Source organism: Scyliorhinus canicula, chromosome 19 (genome assembly GCF_902713615.1).
Source record: "Scyliorhinus canicula chromosome 19, sScyCan1.1, whole genome shotgun sequence".
Taxonomy (NCBI): domain Eukaryota; kingdom Metazoa; phylum Chordata; class Chondrichthyes; order Carcharhiniformes; family Scyliorhinidae; genus Scyliorhinus; species Scyliorhinus canicula.
The window spans coordinates 100295397-100315751 of NC_052164.1; the positions used below are offsets into that span (position 1 = coordinate 100295397).

The 20355-nt window shown below is 45.7% G+C and overlaps 1 protein-coding gene across 4 annotated transcripts in view; it reads right to left on the reverse strand.

Moving 5' to 3' along the window:
• Positions 1 to 3865: 3865 nt before the first annotated feature.
• nlrx1 (NLR family member X1) overlaps positions 3866 to 20355 on the reverse strand; it is a 62935-nt gene continuing 46445 nt past the window's right edge. For all 4 annotated transcript variants that reach the window (XM_038779191.1, XM_038779192.1, XM_038779195.1 and 1 more), the window contains exons 5-8: positions 15565 to 17578; positions 11549 to 11635; positions 7891 to 8142; positions 3866 to 5074 (exon numbers count right to left, since the gene is read on the reverse strand). In XM_038779191.1, coding sequence (XP_038635119.1) covers positions 4759 to 5074; positions 7891 to 8142; positions 11549 to 11635; positions 15565 to 17578 — 2669 coding nt within the window. In that variant the 3' untranslated portion in view covers positions 3866 to 4758. The remainder of the gene's footprint in view (positions 5075 to 7890; positions 8143 to 11548; positions 11636 to 15564; positions 17579 to 20355) is intronic.

Sequence of the window (20355 nt, forward strand, 5' to 3'; positions counted from 1 at the left end):
TCTTTGAGTTTTGTTGGGGCTGGTTTAGCGCACTGGGCTAAATCGCTGGCTTTTAAAGCAGACTAAGCAGGCCAGCAGCACGGTTTGATTCCTATACCAGCCTCCCCGGACAGGCGCCGGAATGTGGCAACTAGGGGCTTTTCACAGTAACTTCATTGAAGCCTACTCGTGACAATAAGCGATTTTCATTTTCAAGAGATTAAATAAATGTCATTTGGATTGCATTTTTTGAAACTTTCAGCAGGGAATTGGATATACACTTGAAAAGAAAAAGTTCCAGGGACATGGGGCAAGTGCAAGAGGAGCAAAACAATTCACTCACTCTTCCAAAGAGCAAAGCACAGGTAAGGAGGGCTGAATCGGTGAAGACACAGAGTTGTTTCAATACATGACTCTCGGTTGCCAACTGTCCCACACCCCCGACCTTCTGCCATCGACTCCCCAACACACCCTTCCTGCCTCTCTACATCCAATAAGGAAGCGAGCCGAGGCTTGACTATCTAGGCTGATAGGTGGGTGCTAGCGGAGGGTGCCAATTCCAGAGATTCCGCCTTTCAGGGGAGTTGTCTGCCTTGCCCCGCTAATGGATTGTAAAAACTCCTGTGGCACCAGAAGTGCAGGGGAGCTTCCCAGATGTTGATTTTCCTCCATCAACATCACTAAAAAAGAGCTCCGATTACTTTACGGGCAGCACGGTAGCATTGTGGATAGCACAAATGCTTCACAGCGCCAGGGTCCCAGGTTCGATTCCCCGCTGGGTCACTGTCTGTGTGGAGTCTGCACGTTCTCCCCGTGTGTGCGTGGGTTTCCTCCGGGTGCTCCGGTTTCCTCCCACAGTCCAAAGATGTGCAGGTTAGGTGGATTGGCCATGATAAATTTCCCTCAGGGTCCAAATTGCCCCTTCGTGTTAGGTGGGGTTTCTGGGTTATGGGGATAGGGTGGGGTGTGGGCTTGGGTAGGGTGCTCTTTCCAAGAGCCAGTGCAGACTCGATGGGCCGAATGGCCTCCTTCTGCACTGTAAATTCTATGAAATTATCACCTTTGCTAGTGTGGGAAGTTGCTGCGAATAAACTGTGTTTCTTACATTACAACAGGGGCTACACTTCTGTATTGTCCACAAAGCGCTTTGTGATACCCTGAAAGTAGCTATATAAATGCAATTTCTCGACAGTACAAAGAGCTCACTGCCATGATGAAATGATCTGTGGTTACAATTTGGAATTGGCCATTCTAACCTGCATTCAACAGGCGAATAAATTGTCTGGATTCCTGTCCATGGTGGCTATTTGGTGCCCTTTGTTGGGTAAGGGCAGCACAAGGTTCACCCAGCATCTCACAACCTAGAAAGACAATGGCAGCAGGATGTTGGGGAGCACCGCTATCTCGGACTCTGAGACTACCTCAATTTGGAACTGCAATCTCTGCCTCTGGCATCACTAAAGTCCTGGAACTCCCTCCCTAACAGCATAGGGGGTGTCCCTACACGACATGCAGTGGTTCAAGAAGGCAGGTCGCCACCACCTTCTCAAGGGCAACTAGGGATGGCAACAAACAAATAACTTCTGATGTTCACTGTCTCAGCTCATGGGGAGATGCCAGTCCCGGGCAGGAGGGATCATAGCCAAGCAGAGTTCGAGAGTAATGGGGAGAAGATTTTGAGTGCAGTAATACCTAAATATTCTTTGTGTAGACTGGAACAGCTGCTGCAAACAGAATCACAGGATCATTACAGTGCAGAAGGCCGTTTGGCCCATCATGGTGTGCCAGCTCTCCAATCACACAACATCCTTCTTAAAAACTTTTGAAAGTAAACAAAAATGTTCAAAGTTCTCGACTACCAATTAGGGGAGCTCCAGCCAGCTAATGCTTCCGACTTCATGTGGTGCTTGAAAATCAATCCTGTCCTGTTGCAGTGCAAAGTAGAAACATCCACTGTCACTGATAAAACAGTCACCGAGACCGGCGAGGAATCCTCGAACAAGTCTTAAAGCAGGGATAAAATGCTTGCTTCGAGTGAGTGTGGGCGACGAGGTTTGGAAATGGTTAATACATCAATTGCAAAACACGCCAAAATCAAACGGCCCCTCAGAGCCCACACAATCCACACCTGTGGCACGGCACAACAGCAACTACTAAAACTAAGTTTGTTTCTTCAAATAATTCACCGCTTGTGGTACAGAGTTACCAACGGTACAAGGTCAAGAATTATGTCGAATGACACCAGTACAGAAAGTGGCCATTCAGCCTGCACTGGCTCTTTGAAAGCAATTAGACCCACTCCCCCTGTGCAATGTGCTTTCCCCATAGTCGTGCAAATATTTCTTCTTCAAGTATTTTTTCAAATCCCTTTTGAAAGTTACTATTGAATTCGCTCCCACTGCCCTTTGAGGCAGCGCCTTCCAGATGTAATCATAGAATTTACAGTGCAGAAGGAGGCCATTCGGCCCATCGAGTCTGCACCGGCTCTTTGAAAGAGTACCCTACCCAAGCCCACACCTCCACCCTATCCCCATAACCCAGTAACCCCACCCAACAGTAAGGGCAAGTTTGGACACTAAGGGCAATTTAGCATGACCAATCCACCTAACCTGCACATCTTTGGACTGTGGGAGGAATCCGGAGCACCCGGAGGAAACCCACGCAGACACGGGGAGAACGTGCAGACTCCGCACAGACAGTGACCCAAGCTGGGAACCGAACCTGGGACCCTGGAGCTGTGAAGCAATTGTGCTAACCACCATGCTACCGTGCTGCCCTAAATTCTCTGGGTAAAAAAAACTAATCTCCCCTCTGCTCCTTTTGCCAATTACCTTAAAATCTGCCCTCTGCTAACTGACCGTGCTCCCACTGCAAACAATTTCTCCTTATTTACCCATCAGTGTGTGGAGTTTACATGCCCTCCCCGTGTCTGTGCGAGTTTTCTCCGGGTGCTCCGGTTTCCTCCCACAGTCCAAAGGTGCAGACGTTTAGGTGGATTGGCCATGCTAAATTGCCCCTTAGTGTCCAAAGGTTAGGTGGGGGTTCCGGGGTTAGGGCCTAGATTGGCTGTTCTTTCAGGAGGGCGGGTGCAGACCCGATGGGCCAAATGGCCTCATTCTGCACTGCAGGGATTCGATCAAACCCTTCACTTGGGATGAATTTTATTATCTTTTGAAGGTGCTCTTTTTTTGCTGGACATTTCCGTTTTTTTCTTGCAGGAGTGCTCACGGAAAAAAAAATAATGATCAAAGAGATTTGTGATAAAGTGCACTGAAGCTTTCAAATGCTACAATTTCCTCCCAGTTGGGTGTGATTTTCTAGTTCTGACTCTAGAGGGAGTATAGTATTGGTTATTTCCACCAGTACCCGAACATACAATTAATCAGCCATCATTATCCTCCCTCGACTGCTGTGGATTCATTTTAAAACAACAACCTTGTTGAACAAAAACCACCCAGCAACTACAAAAACAAAAAAGAAAACAACAAAAAGGAAAGAGATAACACCCGCCACATCCAACAAACCCATGTACACAATTCTCCCTCCCACCGAACCAAACCCCAAATATAACAACCTTGTATTTGTACACAGTCTTTAAAACAGCAAGACATCCCCAAGATGCTTCACAATAATCTGGCCAATAATCTATCCCTTAAATCAATATACACAGAAAACAGACTGTCCTGCATTGTTGTTTGTGGTATCTTTTTTTTTCTTTTTCTTTTTTTATAAATTTAGATTACCCAATTATTTTTTCTATTAAGGGGCAATTTAGCGTGGCCAATCCACCTACTCTGCACATCTTTGGGTTGCGGGGGCGAAACCCACGCAGACACGGGGAGAATGTGCAAACTCCACACGGACAGTGACCCAGAGCCGGGATCGAACCTGGGACCTCAGCGCCGTGAGGCGGTTGTGCTAACCACTAGGCCACCGTGCTGCCCTTTGTTTGTGGTATCTTGCTGGGCACAGATTGGTTGCTGTTTCCGACATGACAACAGTGACTGCACTTCAAGAAGTACTTCATTGTCTGCAAAGTGCTCTGAAACATCTGGAGGTTGCAAAAAAGTGCTGAGAAATGCAAGTCTTTCTTTGTTAAACATCACGAGCTGGACAGATGTGGGCTAAATGTTGCCAAGTCTGGTTGAACATATTCGTGGAGTCTTCATCACAGGATTGCCAGGTATCCAACCATCCCGCCCCGTCAAACACCTTCTCTCATCCCCAACTCCAATGTTTTTATTACTTTATTACTGTGCTTGAAAAAAATGTTTTATTTTCAACGTTCGGTATAATTCCTCTGCTGGTTGCAGTGACCTGGACGTAGATCTTTAAATTCCTGAGAATCCAGAACAACGCTGGAGGATTTGGGAAGGTTTTCAATGTTGTGCCTGCCTGTTGGACACCATATTTAGAAAGTTCTGATGTTGTAAAGGAGAGGCTGAATTTCAAAGGCCAGATGTCATGTTGAAAATCTACCCCCGCATCTCCTGAAGATTCAATCCAATATTGGAGGGTTTTTTGATTAAACACTGTGGGCCAGGACAATGGGAGTCCAGTGAGGGTCCAGGACCAATAACTGGGCTGCATCTCCAATCTCTTCTCTCTGCCCCCTCACTCCTCCCAGAGTTTAAACCTTGGGAGGCAAGAACTGTGCTCCCCTTCTAAAACCAGGTAACAGTGTGGCATTTGGCACGGTATCAGTCTAATGGCATCAAGGGGCCAGCCGGTGCAAATACTGTCTCCTTGAAAATCTCACCATCCTGGTGAAGCCCCAGGTTAGTCCTCCTGTTTGATCTGTTTCAGCAAGTTTTCAATCCCATTTTCCACCCGCAGCAGTTTTAGTTTCTTCCAGAGGTTTCGGGTCTGCCCTCGGCTGAAAGTCAGCTCATTCTGGAACAGGGTCAGGTAGTCAGCCACAAGCTCCTTGTCCCGGTTTGCCGTGTTTTGCGAGATGTTCTTCAGGATCAGCGACCAGTAGGCCGAGATGTTGGACCCATCTGTGATTGAAGCCAGAACAGTCACTCCATCCTGCTCCCTGTTCAGCGCCTGCAGATTCTGCTTCCCACTGTCACTGATCTCATTCAGATACAGGCTGCAGACAAAACACACAAACATTAATCACTGCAACCACTACAAGAGTCAGTCTGAGTAGTCTTGAGGGGCGGTTGGGTATATTTCTACAGGGCAAAGTTGATTGAGGTGAGCGAAGACGGGGCTGAGGGCTCCATTTTTTTTTTTTTTTTTAAATTTAGATTACCCAATTATTTTTTTCTATTAAGGGGCAATTTAGCGTGGCCAATCCACCTACTCTGCACATTTTTGGGTTGTGGGGGCGAAACCCACGCAGACACGGGGAGAATGTGCAAACTCCACACGGACAGTGACCCAGAGCCGGTATCGAACCTGGGACCTCAGCGCCGTGAGGCGGTTGTGCTAACCACTAGGCCACCGTGCTGCCCCAGTGAGGGCTCCATTTGAAGGAAAGATATAAATGCATTGGAAACAGTTCAGAGAGGTCTCACCACATCAATACCTGGAATGAAGGCGTTGTCTTATGAGGAAAGGTTGGACAGGCTAAGCTTGTATCTGCTGGGGTTTAGGAGAGCAAGAGGCAACTTGAATGAAACAGATAAAATCCTGCGGGGACTTTAATAGAGTCGATATGAAAAGGATGTTTCCTCTTGCGGGAGAATCTAGAATGAGGAGTCATGGTTTCAGAATAAAGGGGTCATCCATTTAGGCCAGAGACCAGGAAATTCCTGCTCAGAGGGTTGAGAGACTTTGGAACTCGCTTCCTCAAGGGGTGGTCGAAGCAGAGTCCTTGACTATTTTTAAGGCAAAGCTCGATAGATTCTTGATAAACAAGGGGGTGAAAGGTTATCGGGGGTCGGCATGAATGTGGGGTTGAACTTATAATCAGATCAGCCATGATCTTACTGGCTGACGGAGCAGGCTCAAGGGGCCAAATGGCCTCCTCCCACTACTAACTCATATGTACATTCGTATGAGGGATAGGGAAAGACCACAGGACTAATGCCTGATAAAGTATTTATTATAATAATAATCGGGGGGGGGGCAGCACGGTGGCGCAGTGGGTTAGCCCTGCTGGTGCGATCCCGGCTCTGGGTCACTGTCCGTGTGGAGTTTGCACATTCTCCCTGTCTCTGCGTGGGTCTTACCCCCACAACCCAAAGATGTGCAGGGTAGGTGGATTGGCCACGCTAAATTGCCCCTTAATTGGGAAAAATGAATTGTGTACTCTAAATTTTTTTTCTTTTTTAAAATAATAATAAACTTTATTACTGACACAAGTAGGCTTACATTAACACTGCAATGAAGTTACTGTGAAAATCCCCTAGTCGCCACATTCTGGCGCCTGTTCGGGTACACAGAGGGAGAATTCAGAATGTCCAATTCACCTAACAGCACGTCTTTCGGGACTTGTGGGAGGAAACCGGAGCACCCGGAGGAAACCCACGCAGACACGGGGAGAACGTGCAGACTCCGCACAGACAGTGACGCAAGCCAGGAATCGAACCTGGGACCCGGGCGCTGTGAAGCAACAGTGCTAACCACTGTGCTACCGTGCTGCCCTATCTGGCCCCAATAGCCGGGTGTTTGCGAGCTCCAAGCAGTCTGAACAGATTTATATTCGGGTATATCACAGTGAAGCCAGCTGGACTGTGATTCTGAAGTTACGATGTAGATGGGTTGTAAAGGGAGCGGAACGCAGCACCCGGCTGTGCTTCACCTGAACTGGACCCTAACATGATAAAGTTGACGGTTCAGAGAAAAAAGCACGATAGAACACTCTGTTCCTCATTAAGAGATTAACCTGATTTTTTTTAAAAAAATCTCCTGGTTGGTATATCATTAAAATGAGAACAGGAACAAAAAGCAGTTTCCAAGGCACGTGTAGTCATTTCCCTGGTTGCTGAGGTTAGAGAGGTCTTGTGGCGCAGTGGGGAATCTTCTCCAGAATCTTCCGAGGCAGAAGCGGAGAAGCTGAGGTTCTAGTCTCACCCCAGGACCCGATGGCCGAGAAAGTGAATTCATGACGGCAGCCAAACAGGTGGAGCACCCACCCGCAAATCCCTCCCAACACACACCAATGGCTGGTGGTAGGAGCGGGAGAGATTGCTGGTCAGACATGAGATGGAAGAACGTTGGAGCCTCTACCCTCACTACCCGGACTACAGCATGAATGTAATAAAGTGCTTGTTGCCACAGCAACTCAGACTCCCCAGTGAACTGTAACCACTGAGGTTAGATTTGATTTATGCAGACACTCCTTAACACTCATTATTCTGTCAACAGTAATCACTTGACTGTGCCACACAAGACCGGGCAAGCCACACACTCTAATGCCAAGACTGACAACTCTTTTAATTACAATGTGGAGAGCTGATGTGGGCAAAAAGAGCCAGAGCCAAGATTTTAACAGCACATCTGATAATTAAGGGCTCATCTTGCAACTTTTAACAATGTAACAAAACATCTGTCAATGCATTTGCTGAATCAGTTGAAAAGAAAAATACTTGCATTTCCATGGGGCATTTCAACCAAGGATTAATCAATTTGACCTTGAGCCTGCTGTTGAATTTTATCCCTCCTCCTCCTCTCCCTCCTCCTTCTACCTCACATGAACAGCGATGGATTATTCACCATTCCTGCATTCCTCCAATTCTGGCCTGCTCAGCATCCCCGAGTTTGATCGCTCCACCATTAGTGGCCGTGTTTCAGTTGCCTGGGTCTAAATCTCTCAAACTCTCTCCTTGAATCTCTATCCCCCCCCCTCCCTCCACCTTTAACACCCCAGAGGGCCATTTGGTCTACTCCAGTCGCTACTCCTCATCTTCAACAATGGTGGATGACTCATTCGATCTGAAAAGATTGGCAGTTACTTACTGGACTCTTTCTAGTGTTGGATGTGTTTTGATCATCTCCACAAGGTCCATGGCAGTGCGCTCACTGATGAGGTTACTGGCTAGGTTGATGTCTTTCAGATGTGTATTATCTCTGATGTATGGTGTAAGCATCTTCACGCCCTTGTCCCCCAGGGACGTGTTGAGCAGCGATAACTGGGTAACGGAGCGGTTGTGAGTGATGGCAGGTCCGATACAATTAACCGCAGCCTCTGACAAAGCGTTGTCACAAAGCCTGAAAAAACAATTGCAAGTTTATCGCACTCCAGAGACTTGGGAGAAATGAGGGGTGTTAGGAATTGCCACTGGCCGGTGTGAAGAAAAGCAACATTCTCAACAAGGTACTTGGCCCCACTTCATGTATGATTCTAGAAAATTATCAGCTCCCTATTTGACCATGGAAGGTGTCACAGTTAATGTTGATTACGCCCTCATGAGAGATGGTATATTTTCTGAAGGCACGCTGCTCACTCTCTCAAGTGTGGACAAAAAAACCCAAAACACCTTTTTTATAAATTTGTAAATCTGAGGAAAGGATATTTCACTCCAGGAGCGATGACTCTGCTCAATAGATATCATTCATGTTAAAACAAACTTTAATTTAAGTTCAGAATTAACTACATTAACATCAAAAAAATAGCTTCACAATTATTAATTAAACAGTTCTGAAGGAAAAACTTGTATTTACGATCTACCCCTGACACTAATTCCAATTAAGCAACTCATTTCATTCATTTCAATACAGTTCAAATGCCACTTATAAATAAAGTTAACACAATAGATTTACATGCTTAGCTGTGCAGAGACTTTTGGAGATAATTGCTTTCAAAAGCAAATCCAATACACATCTGCTCAACCTAACAGCATTTGGCAAAACTGCTGTTCAACTTAAAATTCTATAACTGACTACAAAGACCTGGCTCCCATTAATTACATCATCTATATCTCACTAAATTCCATGACCTGCTTAGCTAGGACTAAACACCACTCCCCCACAAATTATCTACAATCCAGGGAATCTCCTGCAATCAAAACACGATTCAATTAGATCTTTATCTGTAACCGTGTAAGTGGTTAAAATCAATAATTATATCACTTGTACGACTCCTTAATTACAGCTTTAGCAGACACACAGTTTGGGTACCTTAAACTAGTGTTATGGGCCAGGGTTTAGAGAACCACAAAGTGTATCATGGAGTTCACCTGACCCACAACTTTTAATAGATTGTGGTATGGGGAGCATATGGCCCACTCTACAGGTGGGTACAGCAGAAATGGAAAAGTATTTTTAAAAATAAAACAATGTTTATTCTATGAACTCAAGTTAACCTTTTTAAAACATACAGTGAACATCTTAGCAACCATTAATTCAAATACAACCCCCAATGAATACAACACTAAGTAATCCTTTAAGCTTTCCTTTTAACAACCATAAGACTTAAAAAAAACCTTTTACCAGAAGCACATTAGGTTTACATTCATTACTGAGAACATTTATAATTCTGAATTCACCAAATGATCAAGAGATAGTCTTTTGATGGCAGAGAGAACAGCAGTACATCTGCTTGGTCTGGCTTCAGCTCCCAACACTGAAAACAAAACTAAAACACACCCTGCATCAAACAGCCTAAAATGAAAGTAAAAAGCTGACAGACAGCCCAGCTCCACCCACTCTCTGACATCACTGCAGTAGTAAACACCCATTTCTTAAAGGTACTCTCACATGACAATAGATTCTTTAATAATTTTACTGCAACAAATAGATACCTTAACCCAGGCACTTAAAAACTTTCCTGCAACAGATGTAAAATATACTATATAAGGAGGCATTTTAGGATGGAAGGGATGTTGGTGCTAACGCCGTTATGCGAGAATCATGGGTTTGAGCTGGGGGGGGGGTTGGGGTGGATAGTGTATACAGGAGGTGGAGCTGGTCAAGACGAGGGATTTGTATTTAGAGTAAGGGTTTGCCAGTCTGGAGGAGCTAAGGGAGAGGGTAGAGCTGCCGAGAGGGAGTGAGTTCAGGTATCTGCAGGTTAGGGACTTTGCGCAAAAGGTCTGGAGGGGGTTTAATAGGTTGCCGGAATACACCCTGCTGGATTGACGACTGCTTCCGGATGTGGAAGGGGAGGGAAGAATTGGGGATATGTACACAAGTGGCTGGGGGAACAGGGAGGTGAGCGGATAGTGAAGATCAAGGAGAAATGGGAAGCGGAGTTGGCAGGGGAGCTCAATTGGGGAGCATGGAGTGAGGCACTGCGTAGGGTAAACAGGACCTCCTCTTGTGCAAGGATGAGCCTGATACAGTTTAAGGTGGTGCACAGGGTGCATATGACTCGGGTGAGAATGAGTGGGTTCTTTAAGGGGGTAGCAGTGTGATAGGTGTGTGTGGGGGCCAGCCAATCATGTGCACCTGGTTTGGGGTTGGGAAAAATTGGGTAGATTCTGGGCGGGAGTGTTCACAGTCATAGCCAGGATAGTGGAGGAGGAGGTAGGGACCCGGACCCTTTGGTGGCGATATTTGGGGTTTCAGAGAAGCTGGAGCTCATGGCGAGGAGGGAGGCAGATGTCATGGTCTTTGCCTCTCTGATTGCATGGTGGCAAATTTTGCTGGAGTGGCGGTCGGCATCGCCACTGGGGGTAGCGGCTTGGTTGGGTGACCAGCACGACTTCCTGTTGGAAGAGAAGATAAAGTACGAGTTAAGGGGCTCAGCAGGGGAGTTTGAGAAAAGGTGGAGGATGTTTGTGACCGTGTTTGAGGAGCTGTTCGGCGGTGGGGGGTGAGGTGAAAAAGGGGAAAAATCTGTACAGACTGTATAATTGATTGTTGGGAAGTACGTTTCTCGGGGTGTTTATTTGCTGTAACCTGCTTTGATACATGTTTATGATAAAATACATTTAAACAATATATATAACAATTTCTACATTCATCATGAAAAGCCCAGCCACGCTCCACATGATTTTCCAAGGTGTTCACGATTTCCCAACATGCGTTCCTGGAGCTTGAGGCTCTTAGTGAGGAATCAGCATACTCATAAAATAGACCCTGAGATTCCTAGGGGCCAATCAGGGACTGGTAAACTTTACTGAGCTTCATAACTGATTTAATTTATACAAAATTACAAAATCCACGGTAAAAAGAAAGACGAGATGGTCCAACAAGACGACCGCACATTCGCGACAACTGGAGCATCGGAGCTAAACAGGTTTTGTTTATCCCCTCCTCCCTTTACCTCTTCCTCTCTTTTCACCCTCCACCCTACCCCAAGCACCTCACAGCCACAGGAGAGGCAACACCACTCAAGATAAAACCCCTATCGCGACAAAGGGAAAATTCCTCACCAACTTCCTCGAGGGATGGGATCCAGTGCAGGACTTCACAGGGATAAGGTGCTGCCCAAAAATGATTAATAATAATAATAATCTGTTCAGATAACCCATTGTTCCCAAGGATGGGCACTGCGGATTTCATTTTTACTTCACAATCTAAGGTTTAAAGTCTTAAAACTCGAAGAGCAAAACAGCAACATCATTACATTTTCTGTTACTTATTCTTGGGCTGTAGTCACAGCTGTTTTGAAAGTCATTCCTATCTCTGGAGGAAAATAAGTGAGTTGCTTTGAGCAAAGGTTTTGCCTTACCACAGGTTCTGGACTGTACAGTGCGGATCCATTAACAGATTACTGACTTCCTGCCAGGCACCAAGCCCTAGATTATTAAACTGTAAACTGCAACAACAAAAAAGAGAGAACAGAAAGTTATAATTTTGTGAAAATGTGGAACCGCAAAGCCCCCAAAATTGAAAGTGTTGCCTGGCAACAGCATTGGTATTTCCAAATCAGAGGAACTAAATGAGTGAAAACGCCCGAGATTGAGAGAGACATCTCAGTCCCATCACTTTTACTATTTTTTTTCCTTTCCAATTTCCTTCTCTCCGACTCCTGCTGGTGAGCCGAGCCCACTGGTTTCCTCCGGCCTCAGACGCTCACCCACGTGGCCAATGGGAAGGTAGAGAGTCAGGAACGAGAAGAGGATTTTGGCGGTGGATTTGCCAACAGGCGTGGGCCAATGTTCAACACTGGCATGGGTGCGCAATCCCGGTCGCCACACTACCAGAAGGACGTGGAGGCTTTGGAGAGGGTGCAGAGGAGGTTTACTAGGATGTTGCCTGGTCTGGAGGGTGTTAGATATGCGGAGAGGCTGAATAGACTCGGACGGTTTTCATTAGAACGATGGAGGTTGAGGCGTGACCTGATAGAGGTCTACAAGATTATAAGGGGATGGATAGAGTGGATGGGCAGGCACTCTTTCCCAGGGTGGAGGGGTCAGTCACCAGGGGGCATAGATTTAAGGTCCGTGGGGCAAGGTTTAAAGGAGATGTGTGAGGCTGTTTTTTTTTTTTTTTACACAGAGGGTGGTGAATGCCTGGAACGCATTGCCAGGGAGATTGTGGAAACAGATACATTAACAGCGTTCAAAAGGCACCTTGACAAATACATGGATAGGAGGGATATATTGGGATACGGCACAAGGGAGTGCTGAAGGTTTTGGCCCAAGGTTGGTATCATGACCGGTGCTGGCTTGGAGGGCTGAAGGGCCTGTTCCTGTGCTGTATTGTTCTTTGAATGAAAGAGAAATGCCAGTTCTGCTGATTCTACAGCACAGGAACAACCATTCAGCACAAGCGGTCTAACTGGCAATGATGTTGCATGGAGAAACCAATCTCCATCACAATCTATTACATTCCCTCTCATTTGATTATCTAGCTTTTTCTTATTTGCATCTATGGAATTATAAATTGAGGGGCAAAAGGTGTCTCACGACCAAATAAGTGTAACTTTTACAATGACCAATCAGTCCCAGTAGTTTTCATTAGTTTAATGCTTTGAACAAAATGGAGCAGTAAACGGGTTTGAAAGAATATGCTCTGTGCAAAGTGGTTGCTGCATCCCACATTGCAATAATGACTACACCTTGAGAAAGTACTTCACTGAACATAAATTGAACCACTTGAGGTTGTGGAAGGCACTATATAAATGAAAGTTGGATCTCTGCCTCCATTAACATCGAGCTGAGGGGACAGCACGGTGGCGCAGTGGTTAGCATTGCTGCCTCATGCCGCCGAGGTCTCAGGTTCGATCCCGGCTCTGGGTCACTGTCCGTGTGGAGTTTGCACATTCTCCCCGTGTCTGCGTGGGTTTCGCCCCCACAACACAAAGATTGGCAGGGTAGGTGGATTGGCCATGCTAAATTGCCCCTTAATTGGAAAAAATGAATTGGGTCCTCTTAAATTTAAAAGAAACATCGAGCTGAGGAAATCAGGGACATTTATCCGGCCAACAATTAGCCCAAATTAGTCACACAAAATATGTTCCACTGTAAGATTAGCTTTTAATAACATTGCTTCGGTTTTCAACAGAAAGAAACCTATAATCGAGTAAGGATTTCACGGAATCATAGAATTTAAAGTGCAGAAGGAGGCCATTCGGTCCATCGAGTCTACACCGGCCCTTGGAAAGAGCACCCTACTTAAGCTCATGCCTCCACCCTATCCCTGCAACCTTTTGGCACAAAGAGGCAATTTAGCACGGCCAATCCACCTAACCTGCACATCTTTGGACTGCGGGAAGAAACCGGAGCACCTGTTTAAATTATATTCTCAAAAAACTATTTTTTTCCTTTTCCTGTTAGGCTTAGTCAACTGCTGCTAAGAAAAGTTTAAGAAACACAAATTTTCAATCAGTGTCAGGTTTTACAGGCTTTACAACAGTGTCACACTTTCAGGGATCTCATATCTCTATTTGGTAAACAGAGGAAATAGGACCAGAGTAGGTGGTGATCCCCTCAAACCTGCTCTGCCATTCAATATCATGACTGATCTTGTACATCAACTCCACCTTCCTCATCTAGCCCTGTATCCCTTCTCATTGACTGCATTAAACTACTGAATCCGATTGGTTGTAAGAAAAGTTGTGTTCAGTGGGAACAGACCCATGAACCAAGAAGGAATAAACCCGATATTGGGATTTACTTAGTTAGAAAGAAAGCAGCATTTGATCCCCTTGTGTATTAACAGACTTGGAGAAGACACCTTTACGATTTCTTATTAAACCTACTTACAGCAAATTGTATACGCAGGGCTAACGTGCACTGTTCTGAATGGTTGGTAGGAGTGTTTAAGGTGTTTTCGATAATAAATTAAGTGAACTATCAAACATGTTACTATCTCTTGTTGTACTAATCTATTTAAAAGGATCAGGAAGGAATTATCCAAAACTCACCTTCCCATTCATATAAATTGGCCATTGCAGCTCCAACTCTACAAAATAGAACATAGAACATAGAACGATACAGCGCAGGACAGGCCCTTCGGCCCACGATGTTGCACCGACATGGAAAGTCAAAAACTAAAGGCCATCTAACCTACACTATGCCATTATCATCCATATGCTTATCCAATCAACTTTTAAATGCCCTCAATGTTGGCGAGTTCACTACTGTTGCAGGTAGGGCATTCCACAGCCTCACCACTCTTTGCGTAAAAAACCTACCTCTGACCTCTGTCCTATATCTATTACCCCTCAATTTATGGCTATGTCCCCTCGTGCTAGCCACCTCCATCCGCGGGAGAAGGCTCTCACTGTCCACCCTATCTAACCCTCTGATCATTTTGTATGCCTCTATTAAGTCACCTCTTAACCTTCTTCTCTCTAACGAAAACAACCTCAAGTCCATCAGCCTTTCCTCATAAGATTTTCCCTCCATACCAGGTAACATCCTGGTAAATCTCCTCTGCACCCGTTCCAAAGCTTCCACGTCCTTCCTAAATTCACTTTGGAAAAATGGTGGGTAAATGGTTCAAGCCTCCATCTCCGCTAAGCCAGCGTCCTGAATAAATCTCAGTCACGCTGGAATAACGAGACACGGAGAAAATTTGTTTCCTGATAGCATGTGCGTTTTCTCCCCACGGGTTACTGAAGAATTTCCTTGGATATGCAGATACCGGGCAGGATTTTGCATGCCCCCATCGAGGCAGGAATCTTGTGATCTGGCCTCGGCCACCAGGATCTGTACGACGGGAATGAAGAGCGGCTGGTAAATTCTGTCCACTGTCACCGTTCCCGTATGCAGAAGGATCGAGAATCAGAGGAAACCAATTTAAGGTGATTGGCAAAAAACAAAATGAGGAAAATGTTCCTTTACACAGTGAGTGGAAGGATTCAGAATGCACTGCCTTAGGGAGGCGGAGTCAATTGTGACCCTCAAAAGGGAACTGAAAGGGCAGAACGGTGGCTCAGTGGTTAGCACAGGGACTGCGGCGCTGAGGACCCGGGTTTGAATCCCGGCCCTGGGTCATTATCCGTGTGGAGTTTGCACATTCTCCCCGTGCCTGCGTGGCTTTCACCCCCACAACCCAAAGATGTGCAGGCTAGGTGGATTTGCCGCGCTAAATTGCCCCTTAGTTGGAAAAAGAAAAATAATTGGCTACTCTAAATTTTTTTTTTAAAAAAGAGAACATTATCTGAAGAAATAAATTTGCACGAGCTGCGACTGACAGATACAAATTCTGGAAGAACTAAAGGAGGTATGGAGGGCTGGAAGAGAAAAATCTAGAAGGAAAAGCAAAAGAGAGAGAAAACAAAATCCAAAAACTTACTTTAAATCCCTGCACCTGAGAAGGAGAGTTTGGAGGATCTTCAAGCAATCGTCATTTAAATCGCACAAGCTGAGGTTAATCTCATCAATGGGGTGGCTGGACGTGTTCATTATTGAAGTAATTACAAAACACTTCAAAGGCGTCATCTTAACTTGGGATAAATTCAAGCTCTGGAAAGACTTGCAGATCTCTCCTGCGAAGGTATCATTCTGCAACTCATACAGGAAGAACAAGAGGTCCATAAACTCAGAGGGAGGCAACTGCTTGCCAGTGACATTGCTGAGGTTCTTCTTCAAGTTGGTTGCTATTTCACGCACAGTTATGTTTTTTATTGTACACCCAAGCTGTTCCAGTAGCAGGCGGTTATTCTGGGCCAGTAATCCAGCCATGAATGTTGGGAAGAGTTCAAAGCATTGAGTGCCTGCTCTCTCACCACCTGCTGTGCTGTTAACTTCAACCTCCTCACCAAGGATACTTACATTTATTTGCTCTAATACATCACTGTTGAACTCGTCGTCTTGTTTGAACATTTCAAAGACCATGGTGTTTGCGATGCCCTTCTTGCTCTTGGCGCTAATCGTTTTGAAGATCCGTGGGAAAATATTCACAAGTCTCACTAACGTCAGAATTCTGAATGGCAAAAGTTTCGATACAATGGCCAAAATAGCCGTCACATCTTCACTGGCTTTTCCAATGGTGTCAGACACCACCACTCCCACTTTCTCCAAAACACTTTTCTTCTCTCCCAAGACGATATACAGGGCAGCCATGTATTCTTGCATTGCAGGGATGGTAAATCTGAGAAGTGGGTCGGAGTTATGCTGAGCAATGGGAGACATAAAAAACCCTAACACGTCAATCTGGAAGGCAGTTAACTGGTTCAACTCTTCCTCTGTTTTGGTATCTAATTCAAAGCATCTCTGCAGGTCTTCTTCGCTGAAGAGTGTTTTCTTCTTTTCTATACCCTCGTAGGCTAATTTGCCAACCGTTTTGGCAACAAAACGCACGATTGAGATGTCTTGCTGGTAGCTGGCGTCTAGAATTTGACCACCAAAGTTCAATCTCAGGAAGCTGGTATACAGGCCGGTTAGAGTCTGAATGGGCATGTTCGCAGTAGTAAAATGGAGGAAGTGCAACGTTGCACAGATGATCCAACAGTAAGATGGCAGGAAGCAGTCGGATGTCATCTGACTTTGTCTCTGCAAATTCTTGTACAGCATCTTCATCAAATTCTCATTAACTTGATCATACCCAGGCGTGTTCAGTCGATTCTTGAAGAACAAGTACTGCTGCTCCACATCGGTGAAGCCACAGATACGGGCGTACCTGTCCACATACCTGGACGGGATTGAATCTACTGCTGAAGGTCGGGTGGTGACCAGGATGTTGACATCTGGGAGCAGGTATTTTCGGAACAGGTTGACCAACAGGCTGTTGGGAGGCAGCGGCTCATTTGGATCATTGCACAGCTCGGTCTTTGAGAGGCGAAAGTCAAGCCTAAGTTGCTCCAGGTCAGTGAAAACGAAGAGGACATTTCCTTGTTTACCCAACCCGATCTGAGGCACAATGGTTTTCAGCTGAGCATACTTCCGACTGATTAATTTATTCAGAGATGTGGGTTTATTCTGCGAGGCCAAATCCACACAGGAGAAGGGCAGGATTATATCAAACTGACTGAGCTTCCCATCACACCAGTCCACAACAAGTTTATTAACCACTGCAGTCTTCCCCATTCCCACCATCCCATACAAAAGCACATTCTTCACAGGGGACTCGTCGCAAGCAGTTGTGAACACTTGGTCAACCTTAATGATCTGGGATTTTTTTGGTTCAATGTGACTGTAGACTCCCAACTGTGCTGTGAGTTCCCTATTCTCTTCAGGGGAGCTTTCCACAATCATCGGATCCACACGCCAGTTTTTAATCGAGAAGGAGCCAAACCGCATCTCCTCCTCATTGGACTCGTGGCTGAACCAGTCTCTCAGTCTCCTCCTGTGTTGTTCAATGGCATCTGCTATAATGTAGAAAGGATCTGAAATGGTTAAACCACGCTAAGGTCCATCACTACTTCATCAAAAGGCAACAAGTGGCGGGTGATGTAACAAGTTAGCAGAAAGATGGAGTAAAAAAGAACTTACATTTCTATAGCTCCTTTTACAAACTTGGGACATCACAACTCACTTCGGAGCCAATTTTAAGTTTAATCGTTGCTGTAACGTAGAAACTTGTGCTACGAACAATGTACAACCAAGTTTAAATTTCTATTTTTATCTATCTTTTTTCAGAAAGGTCGAACAAGGTTCTAGGTTCATTTTAGAGTTTTTTTCTGATCTTGGTGACGCCAAGTCCGGAGAACCTGGTCAGAGTTTTCTGGCCGTTCGGATCTTCCGGTTCCACCGAGCGAACCCCCGCCGCGGGTTTCTTAGCAGAGGGATGTGCCTACAACGGGAAACCCCGTTGACAGTGGCAGGCCCAGAGGACTTTCCCACTGGCCAGTGGCAGGCTTGAAGTGAAGAGATGGGTTGCAACTGCATTTTAGCAAATCCAGGAGAAACATAAAGTGTGAATGTGTTCAGTAACTGGCCCTCGCAGTTTAAAAAAAGACAAAGTTAGGATCCATCTATGGCCGGCACGGTAGCACAGTGGTTAGCACAGTTGCTTCACAGGTTCAGGCTCCCAGGCTCGATTCCCGGCTGGGTCACTGTCTGTGTGGAGTCTGCACATCCTCCCGTGTGTGCGTGGGTTTCCTCCGGGTGCTCCCGTTTCATCCCACAGTCCAAAGATGTGCAGGTTAGGTGGATTGGCCATGATAAATTGCCCTTAGTGTCCGATAAAAGGTTAGGTGCGGTTCCTGGGTTACGGGGATAGGGTGGAGGTGTGGGCTTAAGTAGGGTGCTCTTGCCAAGGGCCAGTGCAGACTCGATGGGCCGAATGGCCTCCTTCTGCACTGTGAATTCTATGATCAAGCCAGGCTTTGCTCTGTAATTGGACTGGTCCAGAATGATCAACTGGAAATATAACAAAGTGAGGTTGGTGGGGGATTAAAAATCCTTGAATCTCAGTGGGATTTATGAACCTTTAAATAAATAAGTACATGCAGGTGCTGGGCATGAGGACAGGATTTGCGGTCATCTACGTTACACAGACTGGAACTCAAACACGGCTTTGACTGGTGCGGAGACTTTTATGGGGGTTGCACTGAGAGAGTTAACAGATCAATTGAAGGTAGATCTTCAAAAAAGCAGGATCTGGTAAGGATGGTACGATTAAAGTAATTACGCAGCATTGAGAATTGAAAGAATGGAATTCCGAAATTGATGTATAACAGAGAGAGTGTTAGCTAAAATTCAGTTGCAAATAAAAATGAACTTTAAAAAAAATAAAAGTTAGAGTACCCAATTCATTTTTTTCCAATTAAGGGGCAATTTAGCGTGGCCAATCCACCTAACCTGCACATCTTTGGGTTGTGGGGGCAAAACCCACGCAGACACGGGGGGAATGTGCAAACAGAAAGTTATTTCACCACATTTGAGAAGGTAGCTGTGAGGTTGAAGTGGCCGAAAGGTGCTTGGACCCCTAATGTTACAAAGTTTATCACCCACAATCACCAGGAGCAGGAGAAAGACGGCATCAAACATCAAAGGGCAGCACGGTGGCCCAGTGGTTAGCACTGCTGCCTCACGAAGCCGAGAACTCGGGTTCGATCCCGTCCCTGGGTCACTGTCCGTGTGGAGTTTGCACATTCCCCCCGTGTCTGCGTGGGTTTCGCCCCCACAACCCAAAGATGTGCAGGCCAGGTGGATTGGCCAGGCTAAAATGCCCCTTAATTGGAAAAAATGAATTGGGTATTCTAAATTTATTTTAAAAAACAAACAAAATGAATTCAAACATCACGATTAAAGCCTATTGTCGGGGGTGTCCCACTGACTGGAGTAAAGGAATCCCATTTTTACTATTTGCCATTAGACGTTCCCGAACAGGTCCACAGGATTCAGTCCTTTTGAACTGATTTAATAATAATAATAATAATCTTTATTATTGTCACAAGTCGGCTTACATTAACACTGCAATGAAGTTACTGTGAAAATCCCCTAGTCCCCACATTCCGGCGCCTGTTCGGGTACACAGAGGGAGAATTCAGAATGACCAATTCACCTAAACAGCACGTCTTTCGGGACTTGTGGGAGGAAACCGGAGCACCCGGAGGAAACCCGCACAGACAGGGGGAGAACGTGCAGACTCCGCACAGACAGTCACCCAAGCCGGGAATCGAACCTGGGACCCTGGCGCTGTGCAACAATAGTGCTAACCACTATGCTACCATGGACATGAAGTGAGTGGACCCCTTAATCAATTAAAAAAACATTTATAGAGCAAAGCTCACAGACTGCTCTTATGACCCATGTGTCAAATGTCCGGGAAAGATTAATCAAAGCATGTGAGTTGGCCGAAGAACTTTTGAAAATTGCTCAACGAACAATAAAAGCTAAAACAGATTTTTTTAAATGCCAAAGCTTCAAGTTCTGCTGCTGGGGACAGGGTGATGGTGTTGTTACTAGTCTCTGGCAAACCGTTAAAAATAATATTTACTAGACCTAACGAATCAAAAAGAAAATTAATGCTGTGAATTATACAGTGATTAATAGGGGCAGCACGGTATCACCAGTGGATAGCACTGTGGCTTCACAGCGCCAGGTTCCCAGGTTCGATTCCCCGCTGGGTCACTGTCTGTGCGGAGTCTGCACGTTCTCCCCGTGTCTGCGTGGGTTTCCTCCGGGTGCTCCGGTTTCC